At 41.2% G+C, this 18336-nt stretch overlaps 1 protein-coding gene across 1 annotated transcript; it reads right to left on the bottom strand.

The window, feature by feature from the left end:
* Positions 1 to 807: 807 nt before the first annotated feature.
* LOC113018271 (ladderlectin-like) lies at positions 808 to 14131 on the bottom strand. Its single transcript, XM_026161329.1, has 6 exons — positions 14078 to 14131; positions 11961 to 11967; positions 5418 to 5527; positions 1247 to 1381; positions 949 to 1060; positions 808 to 875 (listed from the first exon to the last, which is right to left on the bottom strand). The coding sequence occupies exons 1-6, from the start codon at positions 14129 to 14131 to the stop codon at positions 808 to 810; spliced, it is 486 nt and encodes a 161-aa protein (XP_026017114.1).
* Between the last annotated feature and the right edge of the window lie 4205 nt (positions 14132 to 18336).

Raw genomic sequence — 18336 nt, 5'->3', positions numbered from 1 at the left:
TATACAAGCACTCTCATGCAGTAGTAATGACTTGAACAATAGCCATTTTGTTTCCTTTTCTTTGGCACATGCACTGAAATGTTCTGCAGAGAGAAAAGAGTATGATGCAACTACAGCCCAGCCCATACAGCAGTATATTAATGACTAACCTTATATTGCAGTTGTTCTCCTCACTGAATTTTGGTCCGATTACAGCAACCTCCCATGCAGTTACATTTGTTCCTAACCCTTTGGGAACCCTCATGTTAACTTTTATCAAGTGGAAAAAAGTTAGCATTCATCCCCCAGCTTCACTGTGTTTATATTATGCTAACCATAGCTGTGTAGCTAGCCACCATATAGCACATCATTATATACCAGCTAGCCCAACTTCAGTAACCCTACAAACGCCACTTAAAAAAAGATTTCCAGATTTTCTATTATATTCCATGACTTTGTAGCTCCAGATGTTGCAAATATTAAACCACACAGTGATAGTTGCAGAACTGTACATATTCTGAAGTACATATTGCAAAGCTTTAATAAATTTAAGACAGATTAATGACACACCTTCATTCAATGCTCTTTTTTTTTATTGATTTAGAAGATGAGAGATAAGAGTTCAGTCTACATCTAAATGAAACTGGGCTAAAAGCATTCTTTCCACAACAAATTCATTTCTCTTGTATTAAGTGACAACCCAGCTCTTGTTTATGTTACTTGTCGCTTCATTCCTTGCGTAGCATTACAGCAATAAAGGAGATAAAAGATGTATAATGACACACAGATTCTTCAGGTGATATCTTGTGTGAAGTATTTGTGCTTTCATCAGATTTTCTTGGCGCAGACAGATGGAATAACAGATTCACAGCCACCGTCATCCCAGCACTTTTTGTCTGTAAGTACCAAAAACCTAGTTAGTGCTAAGTAAACACATGATTATTTTATCATGACCACACAGTGATTTACCTGACCAATTTACATATGCACAGTTCTGATTGTATTGAAAGTTATCAGGCTGTCCAGTACACCAGTTTGTGTATTTGAGAGGGGTCCCATCACTCCAAAACCAAAACTTTTCCTGGGAAACACAAAACAATAAATTATACTTTCTAAAAAAAAAGGCACATTGATACATTGATAGTTTTCTTTCATCTTTTGTCTATTTAGGCACCAAAAAACCCTTTTTGTTTTGTGCATGTGGAATTCTTTTTTATTCTTGTTTTTCTTAATTTCCTGGTGAATAACTTTGTGTATGTTAGCATACCTTTATTGCATCCGAAGCGCCAATCCAAGCAGGTCCATCCTGCTGAATAGCATCAGATATCAGCCTCTGAATCATCTGGTACTCCTCAAGGCTTTGCATAGATGCAAGGTTTGCATTCATGGACTGACAGTTTATCTACAGCGAAGAAACAGCAGAATTGCCAAAAAAAAATTTTTTTCTTTACATTGGTAAACATATATATATATATATATATTATATGAAAATGGAGAAGCAGGAACAGGATGGCCTTCTGGATGGGGAATTTAAATACAAGAAGAACATAGATGGGACAATAAACAAACGCGTTGTAATTTGCACTCACTGTAGTAAAGAGTTTCAATTTCACCGTTCAAATTCGACCTTAAAATACCACCTTAATGCCAAACACGCGTTTGTCGGGGCAGCAGCTTCACCCGGCCTGCGTCAGACCACTCTTAGTGAACGCAGGCCACTCGGTAAGTCTTCTTTGGACAAACTGACCGACAATATAGCCAAATGGATAGCAAAGGACTGTAATAATAATAATAATAATAAACTTTATTTATAAAGCACACTTAAAAACCAAGGGTATGCCAAGGTGATTAACAAGTAAAATAGAGTATAGGAGGAGGATAATAGAAATAGGACCAAAGCATTGTGGAGGACAAGGGCTTTGCGGATGTTTTAAAGGTTGCATCTCAGGACGCGTCCTACAAGCCCCCAGCGAGAAGCACAATAACAATTTGAATCCACGAACTGTATGAAACGGAGAAAAAGAAAAAAGAAGAGGCTTTAGTTCACACAGAATGCGTGGCTCTGACAGGAGACCACTGGACATCATTGAGTAATGACAATTACCTAGGAGTTACTGCGCATTTAAACCCTGAAGCCTGGGGTCTGACATTCTTTGCGCTGACTATAATGAAAACGGAAGAGCGGCACTTTGCGGAGGCTTGTGCAGAGCAGTTCCAGACTGTTGCTCGCAGGTGGAGAATTGAGGAGAAGGTGACAACAGTAGGCACGGACAGTGCGCGCAATATGATCGCCGCGGCTCGCATCATGCCATTCAATCACATGCCGTGTACCGCGCACATTCTACAGAGATGCATCACAGTGAGTCTCGCAGACAGTGGCTTTGTCACTGCGCTGGCCAAATGCCGCAAAATTGTTGGCCATTTTAAGCACAGCCCAGCAAACACAGCAGAGCTGAACGCAGAGCAGGTGCCACTGGGGCGCAAGCAGGAGCCGTTGGCCCAGGACGTGCCTACACGCTGGAGATGGTGAAGCGCTTGATCCGCAACCAAACTGCAGTAACCGCGACTCTGGATAAACAAAAGCATAAACTTGTCCTCCTGACGCCTCCAGAGTGGGACAAACTCCAGAGACTGGAGACACTTCTAGAGCCCTGCAGGTGAGCCTGTCATTGTGACCATAATTGTAGGTTTAGATTAAATTTATCAAACATACATCTTAAATCAGTTTTGTTATTATGAAAATGTCTTAATACCTAGTAATAAAAAGCTTTTTTTAATTTGCTGTCTTATCTGTGTGTGTGTGTGTGTGTGTGTGTGTGTGTGTGTGTGTGTGTGTGTGTGTGTGTGTGTGTGTGTGTGTGTGTATTCCACTGCAGATATGTGACTGAACTGCTGGGAGGAGAGGCCTACCTCTCCTGCTCTGTAGTTCTACCAGCCTTCTGCCACCTGCGCCGTGTCATGGAAGTAACTGATGAGGACCCTGCATATGTGGTGAGGTTTAAAGAGAAGTTTAAGGAAGACCTTGCTTCCCGCCAGGAACATACCAACTATGCATGGCTCCAGATCGCAACTGCACTGGACCCACGTTTTAAAGACCTACGCAGTGTGCCCAAGACTGACAGAGAAGCAGTGTGGACCACACTGGCAGGCATGCTGCGTGAAGACTCTCCTAGAAGATCACACACTGCAGAAGAAGGTCCAGCCAAGAAGAGGCTGAGCCTGCTGCAGATGGACTCTGACTCTGAGTCAGAGGAGGAGGTACAGCAGGACAGAGCCATACAGCGCTACAGAGCAGAGCCCTGCACTGCCTTAGAGGACTGTCCCTTACAGTGGTGGGCAGCTCATGCAGGAGCCCACAGCCAGCTGGCCCGCCTTGCTCGCAGATACCTGGCCACTCCTGCCTCCACAGTGCCCTGTGAGAGGCTGTTCTCTGTAGCAGGGCACATTGTGAACAAGAAGAGGTCTGCTCTGCACTCAGAGAACGTGGACAAGTTGGTTTGTCTCAGCAACTGGCTGAAGGATGAGTAGACCAGAGGACCGTGTGTTTAGAGCTTGTTCTATGGTTGAATGTGATTTAAACAATACTTTTCACTGTTGTTCATATTTTTTTTGCACTAATCTACCTTACCCAAAAGGATGATTGGAGATTTTTTCTATTTTGCCTGTTGAATTAGGCCTATGTTCTGTGAACTTGAAGATGTATATGGATAAAACAATGTGCTAGATTTAAATGGGTGGAAAACATTCAGTAAAAATCCCTCACAATTATTTGAAGCCCTGTTCTGCTTGTACTCACAATTAATAATAAATAAAACAAACAAGTGTGTTAAAAACCACTATCTGTCCCGATTTTTACACATATATACACATATACACATATATTTCGAGTTGCGATTAATCAATTTTTAGGCTGTGATTAATTCGCTTCCAGCACAACACCCAGCCTACGTCAGAACACGCTGAGTGAACGCAGGCCACTCAGCGTGGTCTTAGCATTAAATAACACTAACAAGTGTGTAAAAATCCGCTATCTGTCCGTATGCTTGCACACATTTTGGTCCTATTTCGAGTTGCAATTAATCATGATTAATTAATTTTTAGGCTGTGATTAATCTGATTAAAAATTTTAATCATTTGACAGCCCTAATATATATATATATATATATTTTTTTTTTTATTAGGGGTGCAACGATACACAAAATTCACGGTATCAGTTCGGTTCGATACTTTGGTGTCACGGTCACTAGCATCCTGGAGCACTTCTGTTGTGTTTTGTACGTGTTTTGAAGTTTGTACCTGCTTTGTCTCTAGGAGCCACCATAAATATACTTTAATTTATTCACTCCACATAAAATGTAATAAATAAATTATATAATACAAAAAACCAACTATTCACATTTAAACTTTTAACTATTTAAATTTTCAGCTTTTTCCTTTTAAACAAATGTAAAGTGAAACAACACTGCAAACCACAACACAATTAATTATAAATTATAATATGAAAACAAAAACAAGATGCATATTCTCTGTCATATGGGCCTGTATGAATAAACTTTCTGAATCCTTTATCATACACAACTGAAAATAGTTGTGGATGATTACTATACCTTTCTAATGTTGTCTCTAATATTGTTGTCCCTGGCTCTTTACGCTCTCTTTCCCTCCCACTCTGTTACTGTGCTACTGCGAGTTTAACTACCGGCCCTCCCCCCCTCTTCCCAGTGCAAAGCCCAAGCGAAAAAAAGTGCGAGAGAGAGAAAGAAAAAAACCCACGGCTTGCGATAAGGAGCTGGTTTGAGTCGTTCACGTCAAAGATCCGGCTCTAAGAGCCATTTCGTTCGCAACCGACACATCACTACTGGCTATTGACCAAAAGAGTGAGACTGCAAGCAGCCAACATTAGTTTTCTCCAAATAGCATTTGTTTTCTCCCTTAATGTCCTTAATGGTGAAGAGTTCAGACATTCAAAAAGGAACGAGAGTATAGCTGCTCCTCATCCACATCAAAAGGAGCCAGATGATGTGGATATCTCTTGGGTACCTCCTGGGTCAGTTGTTCCAGGCATCTCCTAGGAGTCTCTGGGACAAACCCAGGACTTGATGGATCATGCAGATTACATCTCTTGGCTGGCCCAGGAATGTCACTGTTTATCTGGATGAGCTTGAAGATGTGGTCGGGGAGAGGGACGTCTTAAACTTCTTAAACGTTTCTATTTAGTTTACTGCTCCCACCCACTACAGCAACAATAAGCAGCAGAAAATAAATCACTGGATGGATGGATGAATTGTTTTGTGTGCAAATGTCATCAGAATGTAAGTATTGTTGTTGTGAAACATCAATTTAAGAGCAGTTGTTGATCCTGAAGATGATACTTAATAACCTAAGTATCAGAGAAAACATTTTCAGAATAACTCATTGGTGATAATGACTGATATTACCTCAGCCTGAGCCCAGCTCATGGGCTTAGCAACATAGATGAAGCACTGGTTGTAGTACTCAGTCCAACCACAGGGACAAGATGGGGACTTCTTCACAAGATACCATTCTCCTATTGACAAACAACATGATAAACTGGTTTCATTGACACTAGTAATGCGGGTGCAACGATACACAAAATTCATAGTTCGGTTCGGTTCGATACTTTGGTGTCACGGTTCGATATTTTTTCAATACAAAAAAGTGTTCATGCCTTTTTAATTTGTCATTTATTAAAGTTATAAATATATATTTTAACTGAAAAGCACAGTTTTTAAATTTAACGTTGCTGAAACAACAAAATAATAAAAAATTTAATCTATCCGATCGAGAAATCACTCATCTTTGGAAAAGAGAGTTTATTACGGAGAAATGTCTCTTTCCAAAATAAAAGCTATACTATATGCTTCTTCTGGGCTATACTCTCAGCAGCATATTAAACATATCAGGTCCCCATAAGGAGAATCATGTGCTAAACAAACGAAGTGTAAGTTTCTCTTTAAGGGCTTTGTCTCTGTAAAGGAAAGCAGTGTTCAGGGTAAAATGTAATGTGCTTTTTACGTTTCAGTTTTTGAATTCTAAAATACACTTTGCAGACAAAAACTATTGAGCTGACTAAAGATTAACCCTACATGAGATTTTATGACATCTCGTTCTGAACTGTTTCCTGTTGCAGGTATAACAGCTTCCACTTTTTAGTGGAGACTTTCTGTCTGACTTTAGTGTCAACCCAAATATTGTTAGGACTTTCAGTTGTCTTGAAAGAAATATAGCAACTCTATCACCACACACCTCTCCATGTGCTATCAACTCCCATAAAAAACATTGGGTTTACACCATCAGTCCTGCATGAAACTGAATCAGGATGTTTCTTCAGGGAAAGCTGGATGCTCAGTCAACATACTCAACAAATACCAGTGAAATTGAGTAGTTTTCTTAAACTTAATGTCTTTATAACTATTTTATGTTTTTGTAAATAAAAAAAAGGATGGTTATGTATCACCACATCTCTGATATGCATATTTACTAATTTGGATTAAATAGTTGTCTGCATTATTAAATAATAACGATTATTCCATAAATAATGGATGGCAGAAAATGCACTGGAAGAGTACAGGTGATGTCACTTTGTGATAGTTTTTAGTTTCAAATTTAAGGTAGGTTAACATTTTTCAAATGGTCTGTTCCCTATGGCAATATGAGGTGTTGTTAGTGCTGTCTCATCTGTGGGTAAGATGCATGGTTTCTATAACCAAACTGCAGTTACACAGGTCATAATGTGTATTGAGTGTGTTTATATTGTTTTAATTGTTCTCTTCATGAAGATGAATCTCTTCTTCCTCTTTACTGGGGCTTGATTAGACTGAGCTCCACCTTCCTACAGTGTTTCAACCAGGCTGTGCTGTCACACGGAGAGTAGCATGTGACCCTTTTGTTTTTGCTGTTTTCACTATTTCAAGGCATTTTAAAGTGTTATGGCCTGTCTAGGGGTGGTCAGACCACAACATAAAGGTGATCCATCCTCGTCAGACCTCAAGGAGCCACAGCACACAGTTAGTACAATTTTACAATGATTAACACATAGAAGGAGCTGGATGCAACTTCAGGGTGGACCAAAGGAAACTATCTGAAATATTATAACTTACCTATCCAGTTTTTAAGTATGACGTCATTAGCCATCAGTGTTGGGAAGGTTACTTTTAAAATGTATTCCATTACAGAATACAGAATACATGCCCCAAAATGTATTCTGTAACCTATTCCGTTACGTTACTCAATGACAGTAACGTATTCTGAATACTTTGGATTACTTAATATATTGTGGCGAGTTCAGACAAGGAGGAGACGGAGGTATCGTTTGGTCTTGCTTCCCGTGAGCTAGCCAGGGAGCACAGCCGTTTATTACATTTGCAGAAGAACACACTGCCACTAGCTAACTGCTCAGCGCGGCAACCACAACACACATAGGGCGCCCTCTGACCCCGGAAGGACACACCGTCGCAGCGAGAGGGCGTCACCCGTCACCATGGCAACATACACAAAACATAACTGTACAAGCAGAACCCCGAACAGCCCTGACCCGCTACAATATTATCATGCTTTTTACAACAACGTGAATGTACTATTGCTGTGTGATTTATTACTATTACTGAAGGTCCGCGACTCCGAACTGTAGTAAAGGGACCTCTGACTAATGCTGGGCTCACACTGTGCGATTTTTGGCCCATTTTGACCCGATTTTTGAGTCGTACGATCGTTTTGGCGATCGGCCCGATTTTGGCCTTCATCGTGCGTCGTGCATCGTGTAGTATACGTGGGAAGCGATTGACACCTCACGACCAGCTCCCAATCATCAATCGCTTGGTCGTGAGGGTGTCACCGCAGTTTGCCACACTGCGCACGCGCAAACACAAATGTCAGCGAAAAAGACGGCGTAGCACAGCAGTGCAGCGTGTGATCTGGACACAAGCGATGGAGGCACAACCTGTAGAACCATCCGAGCCCTTTCAATGTGGCCTCACAAAATTATCACGACCACAACAACCGTGAAAATAGTTGGATCGACACTGCTGCTCAATCACAGCTGCCTGACCAATGTTTTTCATTAGCAATTTAGCAAAGTTGATGGTGGTGGTGTGTCTGTGTGAGTGAAAGACGGAGAGGGAGAGCGAGCGACAGAATTTCTGTTATAACCTTCATTTTTATGGACGCACAGTGTGAGCACTCAGGTCGCATCAGAGCATCGGGCCGTATAGTGTGAGACCCTATGAACTTCTAACCCCTGCGAGTCAATCGTACAGTTTGAGCAGGAGCTGAATCGCGCGACTGAAAAAATTGCACATTGTAAGCCCAGCATAATACGGCGGGGTCCCTGTCGGCTGGTAGCCGAAAAATAGCTCTACTTTGTTGTGTGGGTCAACTTTTCTTGCGACAGACAGAGAGAGGCGTTGAAAGGCTGCTCCAACGGAACTTGTTGTTTTCGGAGGAAAACACGAACACAGTGTACAGTCGAGTCTTAATAGCTTACTTACAACTGGGCTCGTCAGGCACTCTTCTTGGCTGCAGTGGTTATTATTATATTTACATGCTTCCAGCTCTCGTTTTTGCTCGATGACTGCTCGTACCTTTCCACTCCCCTTTTTCTCCCTCCTAGCGCTCACAGACACATAACGTGTATGGCAGTCCATTCTCCCTGCAACACGGACTACACTGAACATGATGCTACATTCTTTAGAGCTATGCTTGTAGCATTCTGCCTGTTAGCTTAGCACAACAACAACAACAACGAAAAGGCGCTCTCTCACCCAGGAAACACACAGTCGCAGAGAGAGAGAGCGTCGCCCTGTAACCATGGCAACCGTAACGCTGCCGCCTGGAACAACAGAACGTAGCTGTCAAACAAAACCCAAACAGTCCTGACCCGCGACAAAATGAAACAGGAAAGTACCCCAGTGTATTCCATTTATTTCAACAAAGTAACTGTATTCTGAATACCACCTTTTTAAACGGTAACTGTAACGGAATACAGTTACTCATATTTTGTATTTTAAATACGTAACGGCGGTACATGTATTCCGTTACTCCCCAACACTGTTAGCCATGTCTGGGCCCAAACTCCACTGCAGGTCCAAAAGTCAAACGATCACTGCAGCATCACTGATAGTTGAAAAACTGTCTAAATTCTTTCATCTGTAATAAAATGATCAGTGTGGCTGCTCTACCAGGTGTAACAATTAAGTTTAACATCCAGGCATCCATGAAAATTGAATTTATGAAATTTAACTGAGTTAGAAGTTAGCAGGAAGTCAGCTCACTAGTTTCCACCTAAACATTATATAGAGAGATTTCTGAAACAAATTAAAAGGGACAGCTGTGCTATCACTTCCGACATAAATGAAGACAGAAAAGTAAACAGCAGTGACATTTGTAGGGTTACTGAAGTTTGGGTAGCTGGCATATAAAAATGTTCTACGTGATCACTAGCGACTCAGCTATGGTTAGCATAATATAAACAGTGAAGCTGGAGGATGAACGCAAACTTTTTTGGCACCATCAGTCTCACATGATACTGAATAAGGATGTTTAGAAAAGGGTTGAGTGCTCAGTCAACACACTGAATAAATATCAGAGAAATTAAACAATGGTTTGAAGCTTGTTATTATAGTTATTCACTTCATCAGTATTTTCAAGTCATTCTTTGATAATGATGGATCTTTGATTGAGTAATATTATTGAACATGGAAACTGCAGCTACAGGTGAAATAATGTCTGACATTATTGTGCTGCAAGCTGTAGATTCTGTAACCTCAAAAAAGTGTTTCTGTTGTAAAGATCTTTGGGATGGCATGAGGCTGAGGGTGCAAGAGTACACTGTCAGGTTTCAAAGGTTGTTCACAGAGTAAACTGTGATGAATTTAAAAATCTACATCCTTCCTTCCCTTTAGACATTAAAACTATTGTGGGAGAATTGCAGTTAGTATATTTACTGTAATATGAGAATGTTTTCAGATCCACTGTATCAGCTAAAGTATCACATGTGTTACCAACTCTTGTTAAAGAAACAAACTGTGTTTGCATCATCAGCCACACATGAAACTGAATCAGGATGTTGCTCTAAGGTTATGTGCTCAACCAACAGCCTGAATAAATAAAACTAAAAACTGATATTAAAGAATAGTTTAAAGTCTAAAGTGTTGTCTTCATCATTTATTCATGTGACACTGATCTTTGTTTATGAAGACAAAGATCAGTTTTAATACTTCTTTTGTAATTGTCTGCAGTGTTAAATAATAATTATGATCCCATAAGCAATGGATGCCATTAGTAGGTCACACTGAGTGTAGCTGACATCACTTTGTGATTTCTTTCCGTGTCTAAAATCAGGTCTAAACTTTCTGAAATGTTTGTTGTTCCCTATGGAAATATCTGTTTTTGGTATTATTGCTGTGACCAAACAGCAGCTACATGTGAAACAGTGACAAACTGTGTACAGGAAGTTCTTTCTTATTTTGTGGGACTGATGGTTTTTTTTTTTTTTCTGGATTAAACATTTCAGAAGCGACTGCCAGATTGTTTATCCTGTGTAGGCTCTTTGGTCACATATTTCTCGAGGCAGAAGACTTGCTTGTACTTTATTAAAACGGTGGTATGACCTTGGTCATAATTTGCATTGTGGGAATATCATTTGTGTTCCTCCCTCCACGAGGACGATGGTGTTAATGCTACCTTGTGTTTTCCTTCTTAAATTGGATAAAAACTGATTATGTCTCCACGGATTTAGGAGTCGACTCTGTGTTTTGGCTCCACCTTCTTTCCACCTGTCAAACAGACCGTGTGCGTACTGCCATGTTTTGATGCCCAGAAGAACTTAGTACATTTTGTAAATACCTTCACAATGCACGCCTGATAGCTAACAGGTGGGAGTCCTTTTTTCTCTTTATTTTAGTGAGGTTGGTGCCATCTGACCTCTGTATACATCACATCATTCTCCACTCTCTCATCAGACCACCTGGTGGAGTCCATCGGGCTGCTGAAGGGACTCATTACTCTTTATGTAATTAATAATGTCTTTATCTGCTAGAAAGGATGTTAGTGAACCCAGAACCTCTCTTTCTTTGTCTTTGTCACAAACACACACACGTGCACAAACCGTGTGTGTGTGTGTGTGTGTGTGTGTGTGTGTGTGTGTGTGTGTGTGTGTGTGTGTGAGAGAGAGAGAGAGAGAGAGAGAGAGAGAATCAAGAGTAATAAAAAAATTATCTTAAAACTACAAATATTGTTTCTTTTATTTATTTTTTTCCTGAAACAATGACTCCCATTTTTGAACACAACTGTTACTGTCCAATGTGATTTAATTGAATCAGTAACTATTTTCAGAAAACTTTAAACTTTTTAAATAGATTTTAATTTAAGGATCTTATTTAATTATTTTGCAAAAAAACTAAACACTGATTTATTTATGATACATAGTGGTAACCACAAGGAGGCAGGAGTTAGACACAATTACAGCACATACCTCCGTTGTTAAACACCACAACTCCAAAGTGCTCAGTCTTGTGGCTCATTATGTAATGTAACTGATATTTGCACAAGCCAGTGAGGCAGAGTTGAAAGGGAAGGTTTACAAGATGGTAGTGAGTCCTGCTGCGATGCATGGTTAGGATAGGGTAGCACTGGCAAAAAGACAGGAGGCTGAGCTGGAAGTAGCAGAGTTAAAGATGCCAAGATATTCAATCAAAGTGACCAAAAGGCACAGGATTAGCAATGAGTATATTGGACAGGTCTAGTAGTTTGGAGACACATGTATAATTCATACTAGGGTGAGAAATGCAGTCCATGGAAGAAATATGGACAACAGTCCTTAGCAAGAAAGTCAGAATATTTTTTTTTTTCTTGGGGCGAACGTGGCTCAAGAGTTGGGAGTTCACCTTGTAATCAGAAGGTTGCCGGTTCGAGTCCCGGCTTGGACAGTCTTGGTCGTTGTGTCCTTGGGCAAGACACTTCACCTACCGCCTACTGGTGATGGCCAGATCGGCCGATGGCGCAATATGGCAGCCTCGCATCTGTTAGTCTGCCCCAGGGCAGCTTGTAGTTTGCTTTCACTTGTGTGTGAATGTGAGAGTGAATGAAGAGTGGACTTGTACAGCGCTTTGAGGGCCCCGAAAAGCGCTATATAAAATGCAGTCCATTATTATTATTATTACCGCATTATAAACACAACAGTTAAAAGTAACTTAACCATAAACAATAAAACAAGAACATTTAAACAGCAGCACATGTCCCAAGGCATGATGGGAGAGAACTAGCTGCTCTCCAATACACCACAACATTCATTATTGATCATCTCTCACTTCTAGTCTTCTCTGTCTTAATTTCAGGTTTCCACCATGTGTTGTAGATAGTTCAGGAGGTTAACTCGACCAAGCAGTCTTTTGTTTAGAATACCAGATTTGGGAGGATGGTTTAGGTTTAGGTTTATTAGACTGATACATATATACCAACAAGACAGTGTACATCACTGTGACAACAGCGTTTGTTTTCATTCAAATGCTTTATGGCTTTTCCTTTAATACCTAAAGGGTTAGGGGCCGATTTTTTTGCCCCAGTCCAGCCCTGACCTGAGGGACATATTTTTCTCAAAATTATGACAATAATTGTCATAATTTTGATAAGAATTAACATAATATGACAAAAACATAATATGACAAAATAAACTGTAATACCAATATTATAGCATTTATACTACATAATCAGAATACTACTAATTCCTTATTAATTTCTGTTTTTTAATAGTATTTGTTGCACTAAAAATACAACGGCAAATTCTACCATTTTAATTTTACATTGTTTTCTTTAAGAATACTAGCAACTAGTTATTTCTGAGGTATGTTTTTTATAAGTTTGTTATATGATGGGTCATAGTCATTTCTTCTCTAAGTAATGGGATACACATTTCAATGATCTTCTCATGGCAAAGCCTGCCTAGTGGGTAGACAGAGGAAGCGCCACTCAAGAGCACAAGCAGGGGTTTTCTCCCAGCACTCGACAGGGAAGGTTTTTTTCTCCGTCTCTCTGACAATTCCTGCATCTGTTGCACTTGAAAAGACATAATCTGTAAGCGTGGCGAAATGATTGATTGATCTCACTTATTAGTTCATTGAGATGTTGAGATCTTGTACTGGTTGTTTACACATGGCAACAATATTGAATAATCAAATCAAATCAAATCACTTTTATTGTCACATCACATGTGCAGGTACATTGGTACAGCACATGTGAGTGAAATTCTTGTGTGCGAGCTTCACAAGCAAAGAGTTGTGCAAAATACAATAATGTAAACAAGCAAAATACAAATATGGCTACATCTGTAACTAATAAATATATGTACAATATATAATAGTATATGCATTTCTGGATCTGTATACTAAATATTTTTCTACGTGTGTGTGTGTGTGTACACATATTTTACAAATTAAATAGAGTAAACAATAAATAAAATATATAAAAATATACAGAGTTGAGACATGTGCAAAACAGTGGCATTACTGTATGGAGTGCATAATGTTGGAGTTCCAGTAGTGAAGGTGAGGTGTCCATGACGTGTTCAGCAGTCTGATGGCCTGGCCCTAACATTTGTGTATTTACATGGAGACTAAACACACCTTACTCTGTTTCTGTAATTACAGTTTTACTAAAGAATGAAAGTATTTACAAATGCCAATCAGTAAGGCTCTGAAGAATACGACACAGTCTCCTGAGTGTTTACTCAAGTCATTTAATATTTAGCTCTCTGCATAAGCGGGATAGAGACATTCAGCTGAGGGCAGAAGAATTTATTAGAAAATGTACCTGAAAACTTCATCCCCATGCATTGCTCATTGTCCCTGTAGTTGTTAGGCTCCTTCTGATACCAGCTCGATCCAAAACCAGTAACCCTCCTTAAAAACAGAATAATACAATAAATGGATTTTTACTCCCAGATCATAAACAGATGTATGTCCAAACTATTTTCTCAAAGTAAATATTCATGGGAAGATTCTTTTTAACTGTCAGACTTTGTACAGTAAAAACTAAAATATCTGCCAATCCAAGTTCGCTCACTTGCTTTAGTGGCCTCAAATACCACCCTCTGTGCCATCATTGCACAGAGCAAGGAAGACGCAGTCAGCAGCTTCATGATGATATTTAGTATCTCTGTAAGAAACAGATGAAATAGGTAACTGGCAGTTAGTGGCTGAAAGAATAGAAGATCTTCAGTATACAGGGAGTGCAGAATTATTAGGCAAGTTGTATTTTTGAGGAATAATTTTATTATTGAACAACAACCATGCTCTCAATGAACCCAAAAAACTCATTAATATGAAAGCTGAATGTTTTTGGAAGTAGTTTTTAGTTTGTTTTTAGTTTTAGCTATTTTAGGGGGATATCTGTGTGTGCAGGTGACTATTACTGTGCATAATTATTAGGCAACTCAACAAAAAAAACAAATATATATACCCATTTCAATTATTTATTTCCGCCAGTGAAACCAATATAACATCTCCACATTCACAAATATAGATTTTTGACATTCAAAAACAAAACAAAAACAAATCAGCGACCAATATAGCCACCTTTCTTTGCAAGGACACTCCAAAGCCTGCCATCCATGGATTCTGTCAGTGTTTTGATCTGTTCACCATCAACATTGCGTGCAGCAGCAACCACAGCCTCCCAGACACTGTTCAGAGAGGTGTACTGTTTTCCCTCCTTGTAAATCTCACATTTGATGATGGACCACAGGTTCTCAATGGGGTTCAGATCAGGTGAACAAGGTGGCCATGCCATTAGTTTTTCTTCTTTCATACCCCTTCTTGCCAGCCACGCTGTGGAGTACTTGGACGCGTGTGATGGAGCATTGTCCTGCATGAAAATCATGTTTTTCTTGAAGGATGCAGACTTCTTCCTGTACCACTGCTTGAAGAAGGTGTCTTCCAGAAACTGGCAGTAGGACTGGGAGTTGAGCTTGACTCCATCCTCAACCCGAAAAGGCCCCACAAGCTCATCTTTGATGATACCAGCCCAAACCAGTACTCCACCTCCACCTTGCTGGCGTCTGAGTCGGACTGGAGCTCTCTGCCCTTTACCAATCCAGCCACGGGCCCATCCATCTGGCCCATCAAGACTCACTCTCATTTCATCAGTCCATAAAACCTTAGAAAAACCAGTCTTGAGATATTTCTTGGCCCAGTCTTGACGTTTCAGCTTGTGTGTCTTGTTCAGTGGTGGTCGTCTTTCAGCCTTTCTTACCTTGGCCATGTCTCTGAGTATTGCACACCTTGTGGTTTTGGGCACTCCAGTGATGTTGCAGCTCTGAAATATGGCCAAACTGGTGGCAAGTGGCATCTTGGCTGCTGCACGCTTGACTTTTCTCAGTTCATGGGCAGTTATTTTGCGCCTTGGTTTTTCCACACGCTTCTTGCGACCCTGTTGACTATTTTGAATGAAACGCTTGATTGTTCGATGATCACGCTTCAGAAGCTTTGCAATTTTGAGACTGCTGCATCCCTCTGCAAGATATCTCACTATTTTTGACTTTTCTGAGCCTGTCAAGTCCTTCTTTTGACCCATTTTGCCAAAGGAAAGGACGTTGCCTAATAATTATGCACACCTGCAGGAGGGGGAGATACAGGAGAGGTGGAGGAAGATCTCAGCCTGGGTGTTTATTGTCTTATGTAGTCTGGAAGATGAGTGGATGGTGGGGTGGGTGCAGTTTTCTCTGTGGTGGGGTTGGGTGGACTGTCCCGGGCTCTGTGGGGCCGGGAGGCGCTGCTGCACTGGGCCCGGTCTGGATGGGCCTGGGCCCCCTTTCCCTGGCGGGTCGCGGAGTATGGGGGTGCCTACTGGGGTCAGCGGGGGAGCTGGCCCCAGGGAGGGGTCACTTGCCCCTCCCTTCCTTCCCTCCCCATCTCCAGCTGCCTCCCTCTTCCCGCTCCACCACAACCACCCACACATGCAGGGCCTTGGAGTAGGGGTATGTCACCAGGGTGCAGAGGAGGCTACCCCCCCCCCCCCCCCGTCCCCTTCTGGCTGCCTCTGCCTCAATTTTATCCCACAACTTAGACATTCACATTACTCACACTCTCATTACACATACATATAGGATCTTGGGGGTGGGCACGATACACGGAGTCCAAAGTACCATCAGGGTGTACACCCCACCCCTGGCATCGTTGCCCACCTCTCAATTTTAAATACACGTAGACATTGAGGGCTAGCAGGAGGGACCATGCGCTTACCTGCTGCTCTCTGGCAGGTAGCTCCAAGCCCTCCTGGGTTTTAAATGCACCTTAGAACACACATGCATCAACACTACAATGAGCGGGTGGAGGGAGGTTTGGAGTCTGTGTGTGCCTGTATGTCTGTGTCTATATGTCAGGTTGGGTATCAGACGCCACCTCTCTGGGGACACCTCAGGCCCTCCAAGGTTTGGAGGCCTATCTCCACCCACCACCACTTCCCCTGCCGGTGGCGGACTCCCTCAGGTGTCGGTGTGTTGGTGGTTCTTTGTGTCAGGGGGTGGGCGTCCGGGTGCACACCGGCTCACTCCTTGGCGGCCGCTTGTTGGGGCCTGGGGCCTGGGGCTCGCTCGGGCCCCTTTGGAGGCGGGGTGCCCCCGGCCTCTCGGCCTAGGGCTCGGTCACTCAGGCGCAGCTGGGGGCCGGCGGAGCTCACGGGCGCGTCACTGCAACTCCCCCTGACTTCTGCTCCGCGGCTGCTGGGCGAGCCCTCATCTGGGACTCTCCTCAGCTCTTACTGGGACAGTGGCGCGGCTGCCCCTCTGTTGGTCTTCCATGGTCTCTTGTGTTCTGGGGGCCTCTGGATGTCTGGAGTTTTGATCTCCTCCATACCCGCTTCACACCCTGGAGGACGGGGCTGTGGCCCCCCCACACTCCCTAGCAGATCATTACATGGAGAAACCTTTGGAATGCAAGCATGCTGATCCACACAGGTATGCACACATGGGTATTCACAGACGCGGACTAAAGCTTTCTTGGCTGCTGCCTCAAAGCACACTGTGCGCTGTCTATCTTGCGTGCTGCACAATATCGTTTATTACTTAGTAAATACTGATATCTATGACTAGCTAGTTTATTGTGATGGTGCTTTGTTTTCTCTATTATTATGTTGCTCTTTGTTGTTTGCTGTCTCCTCTGTTTGTTTTTGTTTGTTTTTTTTTTCTTTTTTTCTCCATACAGGTGACCCAGGAGTTTTTGTTTTTTTTCTCTCTCTTCCCCCCCCTTCTCACCGTCTCTTCTCCCCTTTGGTTTTCTTTCTTTCTCTCCCCCTCTTTCTCTCATTCATTCCCCCTGTCCTATTTATTTAAAAAAAAAAAAAATGACAAAGGATGAACTGAAGCTCTGCCATCACGTAATGTCGCATACTGCTGTTTCTGATGTCATTTAGAAAAAAAAAAAAAAAAAAAAAAAAAGGAGAATAATGCAAACTAAAACTACATAATAATTCACAATCTTTAATTAGGGGTATAACATGGCATAAGGTAATATTATAATCCCACAATTTCAAAAGATATTTACGTTGAAGAAAATACATTTCCAACCTTACAGTTGAATGTATATCAAAGTATCCCTTATTTAAAATTTATTTAGTGCAATAATAATGAAAGTAACAACATCTGCATCTCATCGCATCTGCAAAAACAGCTGGATTCAAATAAAACAGCGTCAAAGGTCTGGCAAGAATTAGGTTATTTATTAATTTGCTTACAGTATTTCACATTACACAATATTAGCATTCACTTGACTTTTATCTGTCAGTGATACACAAAATACAACAACTGCTATATACACTTTAGTTTTTGACAATATATACAATATAGTACTTAAAGAAACAGTCCACTTTTTTTGGAAATAGGCTCATTCTCCATCTCCCTCAGAGTTAAAAAGTTGAGTTTGACCATTAAGTCTTTGGTCATTTTTCAACGCAATGCTCACGGTCCCTTCAGATTCAATGATGTATGCTAAGTTATGTTAAAAGTGTTATCACCGTACAAATCGGCTGTATGGATTCCAAAATGGTCAGTGTTCCTTTAATGATGCAATATAATATTGCACTTAATGACTTAATGTAATGTATATCTGATGTTTTGCCATTTAATGTTTAATTATGTATGTTTTTTTTAATGAACTGGTTTAAAATCACTTCAGAAAAATACCACATGGCACTGAAGAAAATCATGTTTTCTCATGTTTAACCTCATTTAAGGAATTCACACTGATTAATGCTTCTAAAAATGTAATCAACTTTTAGTTTTCCAGTTTGAATGATCAGACATTTGCATTTGATCTCTGCAGCAAGAATACCTGTAAGCAGGGCTGTGCA

This window comes from Astatotilapia calliptera, unplaced genomic scaffold (genome assembly GCF_900246225.1).
Source record: "Astatotilapia calliptera unplaced genomic scaffold, fAstCal1.2 U_scaffold_52, whole genome shotgun sequence".
NCBI lineage: Eukaryota > Metazoa > Chordata > Actinopteri > Cichliformes > Cichlidae > Astatotilapia > Astatotilapia calliptera.
The sequence above is the reverse complement of the archived record's forward strand: the minus strand, read 5'-3'. Positions and strand labels throughout refer to the sequence as shown.

Bases quoted from the DNA above. Each gene is read 5' to 3' on its own strand.
- LOC113018271 (XM_026161329.1), bottom strand. From the start codon at position 14,131: ATGAAGCTGCTGACTGCGTCTTCCTTGCTCTGTGCAATGATGGCACAG. The intron at 1,382-5,417 runs GTAATATCAGTC...TCTTCGCTGTAG, and splicing joins TGAGCTGGGCTCAGGCTGAG to ATAAACTGTCAGTCCATGAA. The intron at 876-948 runs GTAAATCACTGT...TGGTACTTACAG, and splicing joins TGCATATGTAAATTGGTCAG to ACAAAAAGTGCTGGGATGAC.